Source organism: Panthera tigris, chromosome A3, assembly GCF_018350195.1.
Source record: "Panthera tigris isolate Pti1 chromosome A3, P.tigris_Pti1_mat1.1, whole genome shotgun sequence".
Classification (NCBI taxonomy): domain Eukaryota; kingdom Metazoa; phylum Chordata; class Mammalia; order Carnivora; family Felidae; genus Panthera; species Panthera tigris.
The window spans coordinates 67,171,311-67,189,403 of NC_056662.1; the positions used below are offsets into that span (position 1 = coordinate 67,171,311).

Here is an 18,093-nt window from a genome sequence, read left to right on the forward strand (position 1 = left end):
TTTGGGCAAAAGAGCTATCAGTATAGCACCCCTAATACCAGGGTAATACTCAAAATTCTGTACCTTAATTTCCCTTCTCTAGGCTCTGTCAAGCCTTTTCTCTCAGACCATTGTTAATACTGACCTAAAAAAAGTGCTCTCCTCTAACCTTTTGGGAAATGATCCAAGAATTCCAATATGGAGTTTTATTTTTCTTGTTCCAGAGTAGAATATCACTGTAATATTGAACATAACATGGAAACATACAGATATCTATTAGTTATCTTTGAGAAATGCATGAACTGTACAATGTGAAAAAATTATACCTTTTAATCCTGAGCCCTCTTCTTGAGATCCTGCCATGGCCTTACACAGTGAACCTTTAGGCAGAGGTTGCAGAGTGATTGTAATGGGCTTGTTTGAACTCCACTTTTAAATTCTTCGCTAAAGATAACGCAATTTTTTCCTGAAACGTAGAAGATTTGGAGTCTTAATACAAATGTGTAATTTGCAAAATTGTCTTGTACATTTACCTACTTTTTTTGTAGCAGTGTCTTTTAGGAATTGGTTTATTAGTGGTTGTGTTTATTACTTGGGTTATGCTAGTTACAGTCCTGAGAAATTAGAGTACATTTTTCAAACCCCACATCTTGGTCTCTTGGCCCTAAATTGCTTTTTTTAATGTTTATTTATTTTTGAGAAAGAGAGAGAGAGAGAGACAGAGCACAAGCAGGGGACGGGCAGAGAGAGAGGGAGACAGAATCTGAAGCAGGCTGCAGGCTCTGAGCTGTCAGCACAGAACCTGATGTGGGGCTCAAACCCATGATCCGTGGGATCATGACCTGAGCTGAAGTCAGACACTTAACCGACTGAGCCACCCAGGCACCCCCCCAAATGCTTTTTTGAGTGACATGTATTATGTGTAACAGTTATGTGTGGTTTGTTGAGGTATTATTTTTATTAATAAAAGGAAACGTTACATCACTAGCCCAGATTTCCTTGTATTTCTTTACTTGTTCTGCTTTAAAAAGCAAACTTCCATGCTCATTATTAATGACCTGTTACTGAATGGTTTCAGTTCATTTTAAGAAGCACTTTCTCATAAAACTAGAATTATCCAAACAAAACTAAAAGCTTTAAAAAAAATTTTGGGTGTGAAATACATAGGTCTTTCTGTTGTAATATTATATACTATGAATTTGTGAAAACACTAAATATTGTGCCAACTCACCTAAAAGTGTGAAGTTTTATAATCAGAACACTAACAAAAATAAATCTTAATAAGTATGTTAGATATTTTTAAAGATATATTAAACTTACTACAAATAAACACTACAAAATAGGATTAAAAAAAAAAAGATGAAAATAGCCTGATGGAAAGGCATGCAGGGAAGGGTAGAAGCTACAGGGTTATGGAGGCCAGGGTAAAATGCATAAAAATTTGGAGAGAAGAGCTCGTTAACACTTCCAAGAAAATGCATGTGGCCAAACTGTGCTGGGAGGAAAAAACATGGGTTGAATGAGAATTGTGTACAATACTGCATTCTCAGCAGTTTGCAGCTTTCCACTATGTTAGCCTATTTTGGGTTCAGCTGTTATTTCTTAGTACTGCAAAATCATAGGCTTGTAAAAGATCACTTACAAACCAGTGTGATTTTCACATTGTACTAAAATCTTTCCCCTATTTACCAGTGAGCTAATTTGTTTTACAGAAAAGCTTGGCAATAGAATAGGCTGTACTGAATTTAAGAGGTAACTTCTGTTTTTGACTTGAAGCCTTTGATATGTCCATGACCTTTTTGTGATTTGATTCTTTGTGAAGTAGAAATACTATAACCAAAAATAATCTAGCATAACCTTTTCCCCTTTGAGTGTATTTTAATTTTTTAATATAAAAGTAATAAACGCATTAAAAAAACTGGAAAAAAGAAAACAATTACCGAGTTACTACTACAAACCACTGTTAGCTTTTTATGTATTTTTACTTTTTCATGTTTTTAATAAGTTTTTTGTTTACTTCATAGCCTTCAAGAAAATCATTTTTAATGACGAAATACTAGATTGAGTAGATGTATTTCAGTGTAGCTATTTCTTTATAATAAAATGTGTAAGTTGTTTATACTTTTCTATTGTCTTTAATAGTTCTTCAGTGAACGTGTGTGCGTGTGTGTGTGTGTGTGTGTAAGAGGAGGAGGAGAGGGAGAGAATCTTTTTTTCCTATGTGGGATTATTTCACTGAAGTGACTCATAAGTGGAATTATTGGGTCAAAGTATGACTTTTTTTCATTGAAGTATAGTTGACATATAATATTAAGCTAGTTTCAGGTATACAACACGGTGATTCAAGTGATACATTATAAAATGCTCATCACAATAAGTAGATTTCAATATTATTGACTATATTCCCTGTGCTGTACTTTTCATCTCTGTGACTTATTTATTTTATAATTGGAAGTTTGTATTTTTTCATCCCTTTTACACAATTTACCCATCCCTCCCATACTCTTCCCTTTAATACTACCAATTCTTCATATTTGTGAGTCTGCTTCTCTCTTTATTGATGTTGTTTGTTTTGTTTTTTAGATTCCACATGTAAGTAAAATCATATGATATTTGTCTTTCTCTGTCTGGCTTATTTCACTTAGCGTAATATCCTCTAGGTCCATTCATGTTGTCACGAATGGCAAGATTTCATTCCTTTTTATGGCTGAGCAATATTGCATATATATACCATATCTTATTTATTTATTTATTTATCCATTGTATGATGCTTCTATTTTTAATTTTTTGAGAAACCTCCATACTATTTTCCACTGTGGCTGTACTGATTTATATTTCATCAGTAGTTCATGAGAGTTCCCTGTTCCCTTTTCTCCATGTCCTCACCAATTCTTGTTATTTCTTATCTTTCTGATACTAGCCATTCTGGGTGGTATAAGGTGATACCTCATTCTGGTTCGTTCTCTCTCTCTCTCTCTCTCTCTCTCTCTCTCTCTCTCTTTTTAATGTTTATTTATTTCTGAGAGAGAGTGCACAAGCCAGGGAGGGGCAGACAGAGAAGGAGACAGAGGACCCAAAGCAGGCTCTGCCCTGACAGCAGAGAGCCTGATGTGGGGCTTGAACTCACAAACTGTGAGATCATGACCTGAGCTGAAGTCTGATGCTTAACTGACTGAGTCACCAGGTGCCCCTCTCATTCTGGTTCTGATTTGCATTTTCCTCGTGGTTAGTGATGTTGGGCATTTTTTCATGTGTCTGTTGTCCATCTGTATGTCTTTGGAAAAATGTTCAGGTCATCTGCCCATTTTTAATTGGATTATTTAGGGGTTTTTTGGTGTTGAGTTGTAAGAGTTCTTTATAGATTTTGGATATTTAACCCCTTAATGTATATATCATTTACAAATATTTTCTTCCTTTCAGTGGATTGCCTTTTCATCTTGTTTATGGTTTCCTTTGTGTGCAAAAGCTTTTTAGGTTGGTACAGTACCAGTTGTTTATTTTTGCTTCTGTTTCCCTTGCCTGAGGAGACAGATCTAGAAAAATATTGCTGTAGTTGCTGTCCAAGAGATTACTGACTTTTTCTTTTAGTTTTCTGGTTTCAGGTCTTAACATTTAGGTTTTTAATCCATTTTGAGTTTATTTTTGTGAATGCTTTAAGAAAGTGGTCCAGTTTCATTCTTTTGCTTGTAGCTGTCCAGTTTTCCCAGCACCATTTTTCGAAGAGGCTGTCTTTTCCTCGTTGTTCTTGTCTCCTTTATCTTAGATTAATTGACCATATATTTGTGGGTTTATTGCTGGGTTCTCAATTCTGTTCCATTAATCTATGAATTATTGGGTCAAAGAATATGACATTTTAAATGATTCTTGGTACACACTACCATTTAGCATTCTAAAATGCACTAGGTCCTTGCCCAAAATCATGTATTAAATACTTTTTTAAACCATTGCCAATTTGGGCAAAAGTTGATATTGTTAATTTTATGTCTAATGTTTGTGCTTACTGTATACCAACCATTGTGCTAAATACATTATCATACCATATGTGTTATCAATTGCTTTGTGTTTCTTTATTGGCAAAGTTTGGTATTTTCTAATATGTTTGCTATTTATAGTTATATCTTTATTTGACTTGTGGGAAAAGATCCTTTGTTTTTGTGGTGGACTTAGTATTCTTTGGTTTTTTTTTTAATTTTTTTTAACAATTTTATTCATTTTTGAGAGACAGAGAGAGACAGACTATGAGCGGGGAAGGGGCCGAGAGAGGGAAACACAGAATCTGAAGCAGGCTCCAGGCTCTGAGCTGTCAGCACAGAGCCGGATGCAGGGCTCAAACTCATGAACTGCGAGATCATGACCTGAGCCGAAGTCAGATGCTCAACCAACTGAGCCACCCAGGCGCCCCTGGACTTAGTATTCTAAATGGATGATGTCCTGAAGTATTCTAAAAGGATAGTTCAGAAACAGCTCTTTTTCCCTCCTTGAAAATACAGTCACCGTTGAAACGTTAACGAAGAGAATGTCAACCTTTCAGTCAGTACTTGATTTTTTAACTTTGCTTGGCTGTACAGTTTGTGTAATCTTCGACATATATGCTGCCATAATATTGCTTTACATCTTAAAGTAATGAGACTTTATTCTAAACTTGTAATTCAGAGGAATAACATATATTTGCAAACATTTGAATTAGTTTCAGAGGGGAATATATATCTTATTCTGTCAACAGTATTTGTTTTAAGTAGTACTGCTAAAAATGTAAGTTCCTTAAGAGATTGAGTGTACTCTACTAGACAAAAAACTTGAATATTGAACTTAGCCCAGTTTATGATTTTGGCTTTACTGTTTACTAGTTTTAGAACCTTAGGCAAATGGCTTACCTCACTCCCATTTCCTTAATAGTAACAGTGAATTTCAGTTTTATGATTGTCACTAGTTACGATGTTTGCTAGCATTAAGGATTTCTTCTAAAATAAAATAATTCTTAAAATTTTTTAACATTTATTTATTTTTGAGAGACAGAGTGTGAGAGGGGGAGGGGCAGAGAGAGAGGGAGACACAGAATCTGAAGCAGGCTCCAGTCTCCGAGCTGTGAGCACAGAGCCTGATGTGGGGCTAGAACCCACAAACTGTGAGATCACAACCTGAGCTGAAGTCTTTCGCTTAACCAACTGAGCCACCCAGGCACCTGTAAAATAAATAATTCTTTTTTTTTAAATTTAATTTATTTTTTAAATTTACATTCAAGTTAATTATCATATAGTGCAACAATGATCTCAGGAGTAGATTCCTTAATGCCCCTTACCCATTTAGCCCATCCCCTCTCCCACAACCCCTCCAGTAACCCTCTGTTTGTTCTCCATATTTAAGAGTCTCTTATATTTTGTCCCCCTCCCTATTTTTATGTTATTTTTGCTTCCCTTCCCTTTTGTTCATCTGTTTTGTCTCTTAAAGTCCTCATATGAGTGAAGTCATATGATATTTGTCTTTCTCTAATTTCACTTAGCATAGTACCCTCTAGTTCCATCCACGTAGTTGCAAATAGTAAGGTTTCATTCTTTTTGATTGCCGAGTAATACTCCATTGTATATATATGCAACATCTTCTTTACTCATTCATCTATTGATGGACATTTGGGCTCTTTTCATACTTGGGCTATTGTCGATAGTGCTTCTATAAACATTGGGGTGCATGTGTCCCTTCGAAACAGCATACTTGTATCCCTTGGATAAATACCCAGTAGTGCAATTGCTGAGTCATAGGGTAGTTCTATTTTTAATTTTTTGAGGAACCTCTATAGTGTTTTCCGAAGTGGCTGCACCAGTTTGCATTCCCACCAGCAGTGCAAAAGGGATCCTCTTTCTCCGCATCCTCGCCGACATCTGTTGTTGCCTGAGTTGTTAATGTTAGCCATTCTGACAGGTGTAAGGTGGTAGCTCATTGTGGTTTTGATTTGTATTTCCCTGATGGTGAGTGATGTTGGGCATATTTTCATGTGTCGGCTGGCCATCTGGATGTCTCTTTGGAGAAGTGTCTATTCATGTCTTTTGCCCATTTCTTCACTGGATTATTTGCTTTTTGGGTGTTGAGTTTGATAAGTTCTTTATAGATTTTTGGATACTAACCCTATATCTGATATGTCATTTGCAAATATCTTCCCCCATTCTGTCGATTGCCTTTTAGTTTTGCTGATTGTTTCCTTCGCTGTGCAGAAGCTTGTTGTTTTGATGAGGTCCCAGTAGTTCATTTTTGCTTTTGTTTCCCTTGCCTCTGGAGACATGTTGAGTAAGAAGTTGCTGCGGTTGAGGTTTTTTCCTGCTTTCTCCTCTAGGATTTTGATGGCTTCCTGTCTTATGTTTAGGTCTTTCATCCATTTTGAGTTTATTTTTGTGTATGGTGTAAGAGAGTGGTCCAGGTTCATTTTTCTGCATGTTGCTGTCCGGTTTTCCCAGCACCACTTGCCGAAGAGACTGTCTTTATTCCATTGGATGTTCTTTCGTGCTTTGTCAAAGATTAGTTGGCCATATGTTTGTGGGTCCATTTCTGGGTTCTCTATTCTGTTCTGTTGATCTGAGTATCTGTTTTTGTGTCAGTACCATACTGTCTGGATGATTACAGCTTTGTAATACAGCTTGAAGTCCGGGATTGTGATGCCTCCTGTTTTGGTTTTCTTTTTCAAGATTGCTTTGGCTATTCAGGGTCTTTTCTGGTTCTATACAAATTTTAGGATTGTTTGTTCATTCTGTGAAGAATGCTGGTGTTATTTTGATACATATTGCATTGAATAAGTAGATTGCTTTGGGTAGTATTAACATTTTAACAATATTTGTTCTTCCTAAAATAAAATAATTCTTAAAGCCAAGTACAGAATAAACATATATGTTGACTATATGTTCATTTCAGTTTGAAATAATTATAATTTGAATGCCTATTCATGCTGAACATTTTGTTAAGATTCATTAGGAATACAAAAGTAAAAAAATTACATATTACAGAATTCATGGCTGAAAGGGCCATACACAGAACTGAATAGCCATGCAGAGTAAGTAGAGATTATAAAGTCCATAGCATGGTATCTGTAGTATAGTAAAATCTCAATAAATGTTAGCTACTGATACGTGCTACTCTCTGATTTCTATATGTAAATGAAAATAAATGGAGATATAGGTGAGAGGTAAAAGTTAGAACATTGGAAATTAGTCATTCTTTTCTTTGAACGTTGAGCGCTGAGAGTTTTTTTGTTTGTTTAAGGAAGCAAGACATTCTTCAGCCATTGAATTCTCATTCACATTTTTGGAATTCTCTATGGGTAGAGAGACTTAGGTGGTAAAGTGAATAATTTCGTCAGCTACATTGGACAGAATGTCATCTCTGAAATATAGTGTGTGCATGTATGCACAGATGTGTGTATGTTTATTAATGTGTGGTTTTCATAATTGATTGAAATAGAAACCATATTTGTTACAGTTTGATCTTTTTGTTTTTAAAGTGTCTTAATATGTCAAGTTATAGATACACTGTAAGTAAGGTGTAAGTAAGAAAGATAGGAACTTGATATGGAGAGAACAATAATGAGATTTAAGGTGGATAGGATTGAGTCATTAGTATTCACAGGTGATGTGTATGCATTGATATCAGGATAATGTAGTAGTTAATTTTGGTTCTGAACTCAGTCTTTCTGGGTTTAAATTCTGTTGTTTCCATTTACTGATCAGGTAAGCTAAAACAGGATGCTTAACCTCTGAGTCATTTTCCTCATTTATAAAATTGGGTTAATAATTGTGCCTACTTTATATAGAGAGTTTAATTGATGGTTAATTGAGATATAGTTTGTGGTGTTTAGCACAACATCTGGCCCCCAAAATATTAGCTGACGCTGTTGATAATTAAGTGCTTTGAGACTACATCTATTAGTAGCTACCAGAATCTAGATAGGAGTGTTATACATATAAAATCTTTTTCATAATTCTTAGCGTAACCTGCCAGCTTTGTTCTAAGTAAAGTAAAATTCTGGAGATACTTCTCTTATTTCAGTTATATAAGCATAAGTAGATAGAATAGGAATACATGGAAGGTTTTTCACTGAATTCGTAAGTAGGGTACCTTTATGAACCATTGAAAATGAATTAAATAGCACCTTAGGTCTATTACTTTTCTCTTTGGTCAGTTATTCTCCCATCATAAGTTTTTTGTATTGAAGTATGTTCCAAAAGCAAAACAAAAGACATTTGAGAAAATAGAAGTAAAAAAGGGTAGTTTAGAAATATCTTTCTTTCTGCTCCTTGAAAATAGTTACAATTCAAATTTTACTTCAAGAATGTCAGCCTTTCGGTGTCAGTACTTGATGAGATGATACAGAATTCAATTAAAAATGTTAGAATGTACAGAAGAAATAATAAATTTATAGTAAATATAATTTTGGTGATAATGAATTTAGTGAATAAGAAATGTTATCTTTTTAGTATGATATACTATAAAAATATTCGAAACTGTTTATCTCTTTATAATAAATATTTCATATTTGAGGAAAGGGTTTATTTGGAATTATTATTTAAGCAATGTTTTAAATTTGGTTATTTTCTGTATTGAGCCATATGTATGACTATTACAATAGGTCATAGATCCTTAAAATGCATAGATTATAAAGTCTTACAATTCAAAGAAAGTCTGTTCATTTTTAATAATAAGAAGCATTACCATTAGGCTATAACTGTGGGCTAGGGACTTTAGTAACTATTCACAATTATTTAATTTTCTTAATGTCACTCATACATATGGTGTTTTAATACTATATTTTATTTACAGTCATTTCTAATACCATGAAATAAGCTCTGTTCCTTGTATTGTAACCCTTAATGTCTTTGTTACACAAATATTGTACTTAAATATTATGTGGGATAATTGATTGAAAAATTTCTGATTTTGGTGATATTTAAATATGTATTTTCTTTTTCCATGAGCTTAAAAATCTTAAGTATTATATTGATTGACAATTGTTTCCTTTATTGCAGAACTGTAAGAGTAAATGGGTCCAGTAATTGGAATGACTCCAGAAAAGAGAGCTGAAACTCCAGGAGCTGAAAAGGTTGCAGGATTAAGCCAGATTTACAAAATGGGAAGCTTGCCTGAAGCTGTTGATGCTGCCAGGCCTAAGGCCACTCTAGTGGACAGTGAGTCAGCAGATGATGAACTCACAAACTTGAACTGGCTTCATGAAAGTACTAATCTTCTAACAAACTTCAGCTTCGGAAGTGAGGGTCTTCCAATTGTTAGTCCATTGTATGACATAGAGGGAGATGATGTGCCATCCTTAGGACCATCTTGCTATCCGAACCCAGAAAAAAAATCAGCAACTTCAAAGCCCCCATATTCCTTTAGTCTTCTCATTTACATGGCTATTGAACACTCTCCAAATAAATGTTTGCCTGTCAAAGAAATTTATAGCTGGATTTTGGACCGCTTCCCATATTTTGCCACTGCACCAACAGGCTGGAAGAATTCTGTTCGACATAATCTGTCCCTGAATAAATGTTTTCAGAAAGTGGAAAGAAGCCATGGCAAGGTCAGTGTTTATGAACATTGCTATATTTGGGCAGGTGGGGGAAAATTAACATAGAGACCTTAAAATATGGGGAAATTAAAGGAAGGCAAAAAATAGTCAACTTATGATTACTTCAGTTTGAGCTTAATTATATTCATTTGCTTTCATTTGAGATGTTTTTAAATTTCTTAAATATTTATATAAATCTAACAGAATTTCAGTCTACTATAGGTAGACTAATATTTTTCTAATCAGTTTTCTAATATTCTAATTTTCTATTCTTAGTTTCTGTACTGTTCCTGTCAACTGTATCAGTATATTACTCTTAATTTATTCAATACGGCAGTCTCTGCCTTATAATTGGAATGTAGACTATTTACATTAATTGATATGGTTGGATTTAAATCTATGATCATGCTGTTTGTTTTCTATTTGCTCTGTTCTTTCCCCCCATTTTTCCTGTTTTTTTTAAGGATTGAGTATTTTTTTTATGATTCAGTTTTATCTCTACTATTGGCTTATCAGCTATTCTTTTTTTAGGGGTGGGTTGTTACACACCTATCAGTATGTGTCTTTAATTTATCACAGTCTACCTTCAAATCATACTACCATTATACCACTTAATATCTGGCCTTTCACAGAGAAGTTGACCAATCTTGATGCTTATCTGGATTAGTTCTTTTTTCCTGGAGAAGTTTATTTAACATTTCTTATAGCATTGAATTTATAAAAATCTTTTTGTGGAAGATGGGTATTCTAGGTTAACAGGTGTGTTTGTTTTTTTGTTTTCTTTAAGTACTCTAAAGATGTTACTCTCCTATCTTCTGGCTTATATAGTTTCTGATGGGAAGTCTGCTGCCATTCTTTGTTCCTTTGTAATAGTTCTTTTCTTTTCTTTCTTTTTTTTTTTTTTTTTTAATTTACATCCAAGTTAGTTAGCACATGGTGCAGCAATGATTTCAGTAGTAAATTCCTTAATACCCCTTACCCATTTAGTCCATCTCCCCTCCCACAAGGACTTTTTTCTTTATATCACTGTTTGACTATGATGCACCTAGGTGTGGTTTTTGTTTTGTTTTTGTTTTTGTTTTTGTATCCTGCTTTGGTTTTTCAAAGGTTCTTGGATCTGTGATTTGTTATTGGATATTGTCATTATCAGATCTGTCATTTATTAAATTTATGAAAGTTTTGTTCATTATATCTAAATATTTCTTGTGGCTCACTTCCCACTTCTGGGCTTCCAAGTAAAAATATATTAGACCATTTGCTCTTTCTTACCTCTTGGTTTCTTTGCCCCAGTTCCTACTCTTTTCTCTCTTTGTTTCAGTTTGGATAGTTTTTATTTTTCTGTAGATTCTGTCTTCCCTCTGTTGTGTTCATTCTGTCGATAAGCCTGATAAAGGACTTGTGCATATTTTTCATTTCTAGCATTTCTATTTGCCTTATTATTTTTTTATTTTTAATTTTTTTAATTTTTTTTTTTTTTTTTTTCAGAGAGGAAGAGACAGCACAAGTGGGGGAGGGGTGGAGAGAAAGGGAGACACAGAATCCGAAGCAGTCTCCGGGCTCTGAGCAGTTGGCACAGAGCCCAATGCGGAGCTTGAACTCATGAACTGTGAGATCATGACCTGAACCAAAGTCCGATGCCCAACTGACTGAGCCACCCAGGTGCCCCCTTCTATTTGCCTTTTTAAAAGTAGTCTCCATCTTGGAGCACCTGGGTGGCTCAGTCAGTTAAGCAGCCAACTTGATTTTAGCTCAGGTCGTGATCTCAAAGTTCATGAGTTTGAGCTCTGTGTTGGACTGTGCACTGATACTATGGAGCCTGCTTGGGATTCTCTCTCTCTCTCTCTCTCTCTCTCTCTCTCTCTCTCTCTCTCTCTCCCCCCCCTATGCTTCTTGTGCTATCTGAAAAATAAATAAGCATTTAAAAAATAACAATAAAATTAGTCTCCATCTTTATGCTAAAATTTCCCACTAGATCCATAAACATATTAATTATAGATATGGTGTCTGTCTGATAATTTCATTATCTCATCCATCTCTGGGTTTGGTTTTGTTGAGTGTTTTATCTCTGTTTCTGTGTGTGTTTCCTAATTTTGGATTAAATGTCAAACATTATTTATAAAAGAATGGTAGAGACTGAGGCAAATAATATTTCTATTCAGAAATAGACATGCCTCTACTTTTGTCTGTTAGTGTGAAACAGGTGTTGGTCAATCTTTGTAAATAATTGGGCTGGGTTTGGGTTTTGTGGTTGTCATAATTACCTTCAGAATACCACAGGCTTCAAATTCATGTAGAAATGGACTGCTAATACTTTGTGCTTGTGAAAGTCCTGGAGTGTTAGATGATGTTCCTTAGCATTTTTGCTCTACCTTCATCTTTCAGCTTGTGATACGTTTGGGGGCAGGAGGAGAGTTAGTTATTTCTGTCTGTGCTCTTTTCCCTCCCATAACAATTGCTTGTTCCTTGGTATGAGGCTTTTGGGATGGGAACATGAGTTTCTTGATTCTTCTGTTCTAGTTTTAGTATTAAGCAGGCTCTTATACCTGTCTCAAAAGTAGGACTTTGCTTGCCTCCCCTGGGAGCAGACAGTCTCTCCCATCTACTCAGAGTAGAGTCTAGGGCCACACTTATCAGTAGCCAGTTATCTACATGTGGCTAGTGGTTGGCATATTGGACAGTACAGATATATGATATTTCTGTCACTGTAGAAAGTCCTATTGGATAGCACTGTTCCAGAGCTCAGGCCAATTTCCTGCTCATTCCTATCATGGTAAATAAACTCTGCCTACTATCAGTGGATGGTCCTGGGTATAAGTGAGTGACCATTTCCTTTCTCAGTGGAAGTATATCTCTGCTTTGTATCATCTGGGCATGAGCAGATTTCCTGCCCATTACCTAATGACACATGGCCATTGCCTAGTGTCAGTAAAGTGTGAGGATAGCTGAGTTTTGTATTTCTCTCCCAGCAGCAGTCATCCTTTGTCTGGGACTGGGATGAAAAGGGTGTTTTGCCTCTCTCTTAGTGGCAGGCAGCTTTGGCTTCATAGTGGAGTTTTGTCCAGTTTTTGTGCCTGTCCCACAGTAACACCTCATCTCATCTTGTGCTCATTTAGGGCCTGGAACATGGATGAGCTTTGCCTGATATTCTTGCTCCGGGCTTAAACCTTAGTATGTTCTGCACATCCCATCATCATCTCCAAGGGTATTTCTCCCTGCCTCCAGTCTTCCTCTGGAGCACTGGATGGAGACTCATAGAAAAATGCTGGCGAGTAGGTATCCCAGGACGCTCAGTTATCTTGCTAGCTCATTCTTGGCTTTTAAGAATTTGTTAAAATCAGGGTGCCTGAATGGCCCAGTTGGTTAAGCGTCCAACTCTTGTCAAAAAGAATTTGTTAAAATCGGGGTGCCTGAATGGCTCAGTTGGTTAAGCATCCATCTTGGGTCATGATATCACAGTTCATTAGATCAAGCCCTGCATCAGGCTCCATGCTGTACATACAGAACCTGCTTGGGTGTCTGTCTGTCTCTCTCTCTCTCTCTATCTCTCTCTCTCTTCCCCTCCCCTGCTCTCTCACACTGTCTCTTTCTCTCTTTCTCAAAATAAGTTTTTTAAAAAAAAAAAAGAATTTGTTAAAATTTGAGTAGTTTTATTTTTTAACCTTATTTTATGACCACCACTTTATTTGTGCTCTCCCAAAGATAAAACATTGCATATGTTCAATCTCTCCTCATAGGACTCTGTCATACTTTAGAGTTCAGTTCTTTCACTTGTCTTGTACCCTTAGTTCCCCGTTGATCCTGGTGCCATTAGTCCATGAGTAGCAAGACATCGGGACACATCATCATCTTACAGTGAACTTAAAGGAGGTTGTATTAGTTATCTTTTGTAACATGTTGCTATCTAACACATCTACATATGGAATATTTATGAAGACCAACTATGTGTTAGGCCATTGAAAAAGTTTCAGTAATTTCAAAAGATCAATCTCTGTCATAGAGAACCCCAAATGAGCCCTACCTTCCCGTATTCATGCCCTTGTAGAGTTCCTGCCAATAATGAATAGGGCTGAGTTGTGTAACTAAGGATATTGTGGAAATGCTGGAGCATGCCTTTTGAGGCTAGGTCATAAATGCCACTATGGCTTCCATCTTGCGCTCTTGGATAACAAGCTGTGGGGGAAGCCAGCTGCCATATCATAAGAACATTTAAGCAGCCTCTTGCCAACAGCCATGTGAGTGAGCCATCTTGGAGGCAAATTCCCCCAGTTCTCAGTCAAACTTTCCTTTCAGATGACTAAAAGTTTTATAAATGTTGGATATATTCATTCCAACGTGCATTGTTAGATTTTATTTTGAATTGTATCACTTAATTATTTACTAGTTTTAGACCTATTGTGTTTATACTTATGGTGGGACATAAGAGGGGAAATGTCTACTAGGACTTAGAAGTATGGTACAGGAATAGTGGTAATGTGGGATTGAAGCTCTAAGTTTTGAAGTCATCAGCAGCAATGATTTTCAATAGAAAAATCTAGGAAAAGTGTGTTGTAATGGAATCTAAGGAGGGTAAGTTTAAGTGTGAATGAGCAACAATATCAAATGTTGCAAAAACTTGAAAATGATTGCTAAGATGTGATTGATACAAGTAGCAGCCAACAGATTAGGATTCAAAATATGGCGTGCTGGTAAATGTTGAAGGATTGAGTAGGTGGGGATGTAGGTTCTCTAAATTTTCATGGTATAAATATTTCCATCATGGCCAGTTTCAAGCTACCAGTATTATGTCATTAAATGTGATGTTGATGGGAGAGGTTTACAGTGAACAGCACACCACTGTGTGTAACGAACTCATCTAATTCAATAAGAAAAAAAACTGATAGAAAAATTGACAAGAATATGAACAGGCAATTAACAGAGGAGGAAATATAAATGGTCAATAAGCAGGCAAAGATATTCATCCTTACAAGTTGTCAGGGACATACAAACTAAAATAACCCCAAAAGTAATTTATACCCATTAGAATGCAAAAATTTTAAACGTTTGGTAATATCAAATAGATAAGGATAGGGGAAACAATAATATTTTCACACTACTGATATGAGTATAAATGAGTATGACCATTTTTGTGGGCAAGTTGACTACAATTATTAAAATGAGAAATGTGCATATATTTTGATGTAGTGGATTAGATTCTGATTTCTTCCCTAGAGTAACATTCATACTTGCATGCAAGGAGATGTATATGATATTCACTATGGTATTGTTTGTAATAAAAGTTGCAAAATAATATGTCTAGTGTGGCTTGATTTGTGGTAGTGATCAAAAGGGACTTGTTCTTGACCATAATTTGTAAATGTGTGTGTTATTTACATAATTAACCTGAACATTTTTGAGTGCTCAGAGAAAGAAAGAAGGAAGAGCATTACAGAGTACAAGGAGAGTGTGACAAAGAGAAATAAATCATCTTATGAGATAATAAAGAATATGAGGATAAATAGAGAAATTGTAATATATTGGGACAAAAATTAGCAAGCTGTCACAACTGAGGTCAGGGTGAGAGGAGAGAAAGGCAGGTGATGGTCTTCTCAAAAATCAGTAGCCTACTTAAATGTCTGAAATTTGGACAGAAAGTGTGGTACATTCAAGTAGGATTGGGAATGCTTGTGGATTTTTTTTTTTTTTATGTATGAAATACTTCTTGAATTAGTGTTTCAAAATGACTGTGTTTCTCTTGTAATATGCAGAAGGCAAGTAAATTATACTTACTTCCAGTAAATGTTGGAATTGAATTTGGCGACCTTGACAGCACTTTTCTGATGAATATCTCTTATCTATAGATGATAATCTCAGAAAAAAAGCAAGATGGCAAGGTCTGGGTCAAACTACAAAGTGGAAATGATACCCAACCAGCTGGATAGCTGCTGATTAGCTTTCCTTCACTGTCATCCATACCGTAGTTACTGCTCTCAATAGAGAGGTCTAAAAATCTTGGCTTGGTATTTATCTGCCTCAGTATTTATAAAAGTTAAACGTGATATATTTTTTTTTTGCTTGGGTTTAGGTTTCATGTTTTAAATATTTAAATATCTAGGTCTTATATCTACTTTCCTAAATTTGTATAAAGCCAAACTAAAATACTGTAACTGGAATTTTAGCTGGGAAACATTAAGTTAGAAATTTTGCCTGGTTTAGTACAATTTTAGTCTGTAGATTTGCATAGTGATGACTCCCTTCAATAGCTGAATTCCAGGAAAGAAGTCATGCCAACCACTATAAAAGTTCATACTAGAAGCTATAAACAAGAGTTATGAATGCCCTTTTTAATTAGTTAATTCTTTTTAATTCATTTTTTTTTTTTAACCACAGAAAAGGTAGTTGAGGGGAGTCTATTAAAATGCACAGGGCAAGTACATAAAAACATTTCAGAAATAGTGAACATTGCCTTTTCTCCCAAACTCTTCATTACAACTAACATTTAGATCTTTTTAAAGTTCATTTCTTAGTATTTTCCTTATGTCTTCAGCACCTTCAGTGGTTCTTTAACAAGTAAGTCCAGATGCCTTAGAGTTCCCCAATGCAAAATAGTAAATGAGAGAATGCACATTTCCTGTTTCCATTGCACAGAAGATTTATTTTGTTATAGGCAAATTTAGTTTAAAATAATACTTAACATCTGAAACTCTCTATTATTTGTGTTCTGTCTTCTAAGCACAGTAATAAGAGGGCAAGGTTTTTAAGTAAGAGTTTAAAATAAATTTTTCTTTCCTGAAGATCTTAAAACATAATGTTAGCAAATACATAGTTTTATCTCTTGTTACTGATAGTTTGTGAACAGACCCAGTGAAAGGAAATGCTGCCATGGTAACATAAACCAGACTGTTATTTGGAGACCTTACTCAAGATACTTAACTGCCCTGAACTGCAGGTTTTCAGTACCAGTTCTTCCAATTTACTGTTTCAAGGAAATAGCAATTCTGCTATGTTCAAAACAATTTGTAATTCTCACGATTGAATTTGAAAAGTAGATTATTGAACAAAACAGTTTCTAAGAGTGTAATCTCAGGAATACCAAGATAGAACATGACTAACATTCTTAACATAATTGTCTTAGTCAATATATGAAAAATAATCCAGACATATATTTTCTATATGAAACTGAAGTGGGTTGGGGCAAAGGATGTTGTGGGTGCTAATGTTTTAAAGTTTTATTTCCCTATCATTGAAACATATTTATCATTTGGGCCAAGTGACTGAAAATATATTTAAGAAATTTCGTCACTTAATCCAAAAATACATATATAAAATTTGACTTCCTTTGAAAAACAAATCAAGATTTCAAATACTTAATACATAGTTCATGTGGTATTTTGCTGCTGACGACCAGGAAAAGTTTCATCTAATAGTATGGTATGTCTCTTTCTGTATTACAGTATGATATGACACCCATGGTTTTTCTTTTCCTATACATCTGGGTTGCTAGGATGTTAAAAACTGCCTAACACTCACAGCATAGTTTTTCTAAGACAAGAGCTATTTTCCCTTCTAAATTTAGTTTATTCCTTGTTCTTTACTACCTTTACTGTCTTACTCAGAACTAATTGATTTTTGTTCTTATTGTTGATTTTTTTAACTCCCTCTTAGAGGAATATACTGTTACTAAACCATATAAACTCTTACTTTATGCCAATTTCAGAATAACCCCTAGAAATAAGTATTCACTTATTTTCCAGCTCTGTGTCACATATAAATTACCTTATTCGAATCTCCTCACAACTCAGTAAAGTGGCCTGGTTTTTTATTTTATGAATAAAATATGAGTAAGACGACTGACTCTTAGAGATTAAATGTTTTGTCCAATATCACATTGCCAATCAATAAGCAATGATTAAGACCTTACTATTTATACCTGTGGAACAGTGTTCTTATATTATGCCATTCTACTATAATAATTATGACATGATGTTCAGAAGATAAAAGAGCCTCAGTAATAGAATATTATCTTGACAAAGAATTTGGGACATGGAAACACTCTGGAATTCATCATGTAAAATCTTCAGCAATCATAACAGCTTATATGATATAGGATTTTGTATAAACAAAAAGGAGACAGGGGACTAGAACACGCATAAATTTTATTGTTGTCCAAGTAATTGTTAATTTAATTATGAAGTGTAATTCAAATTTTAACAAACGGCTTTTGAAATAGAAAGGTATAATATGAAAAAAAATTTAACGGTTTGAAACTCACTAATCTTATGAGTTCTAAGGAAGTTTTGAACGTCACATGGTGGGAGAAGAGAAGATTATATACCTTATGGTTGATTTTCAACACTTGTAGAGAAAAAAATCTTCAAAAATATTTGTTAAAATTTAATGCCAATATCTAGTAGAATAGAAACAGAAAAACAAACTTGCATGCTATTAGACTAGAGGAAATGGGAACAGTTTTTAAAACTACAAAGAAAGTGGTGTCTGGATGGCTCTGTTGGTTAAGCATCCAACTACCACTCAGGTCATGATCTTGCAGTCTGTGAGTTCAAGCCCTGCACTGCGCTCTGTGCTGACAGCTC

General features: G+C 35.0%; 1 protein-coding gene across 2 annotated transcripts in view; it reads left to right on the top strand.

Moving 5' to 3' along the window:
• FOXN2 (forkhead box N2) overlaps nucleotides 1-18,093 on the top strand; it is a 66,046-nt gene that overhangs the window by 27,187 nt on the left and 20,766 nt on the right. For both annotated transcript variants that reach the window (XM_042981342.1, XM_042981343.1), the window contains exon 2: nucleotides 8,985-9,535. In XM_042981342.1, the coding sequence (XP_042837276.1) occupies nucleotides 8,999-9,535 (537 nt within the window). In that variant the 5' untranslated portion in view covers nucleotides 8,985-8,998. The remainder of the gene's footprint in view (nucleotides 1-8,984; nucleotides 9,536-18,093) is intronic.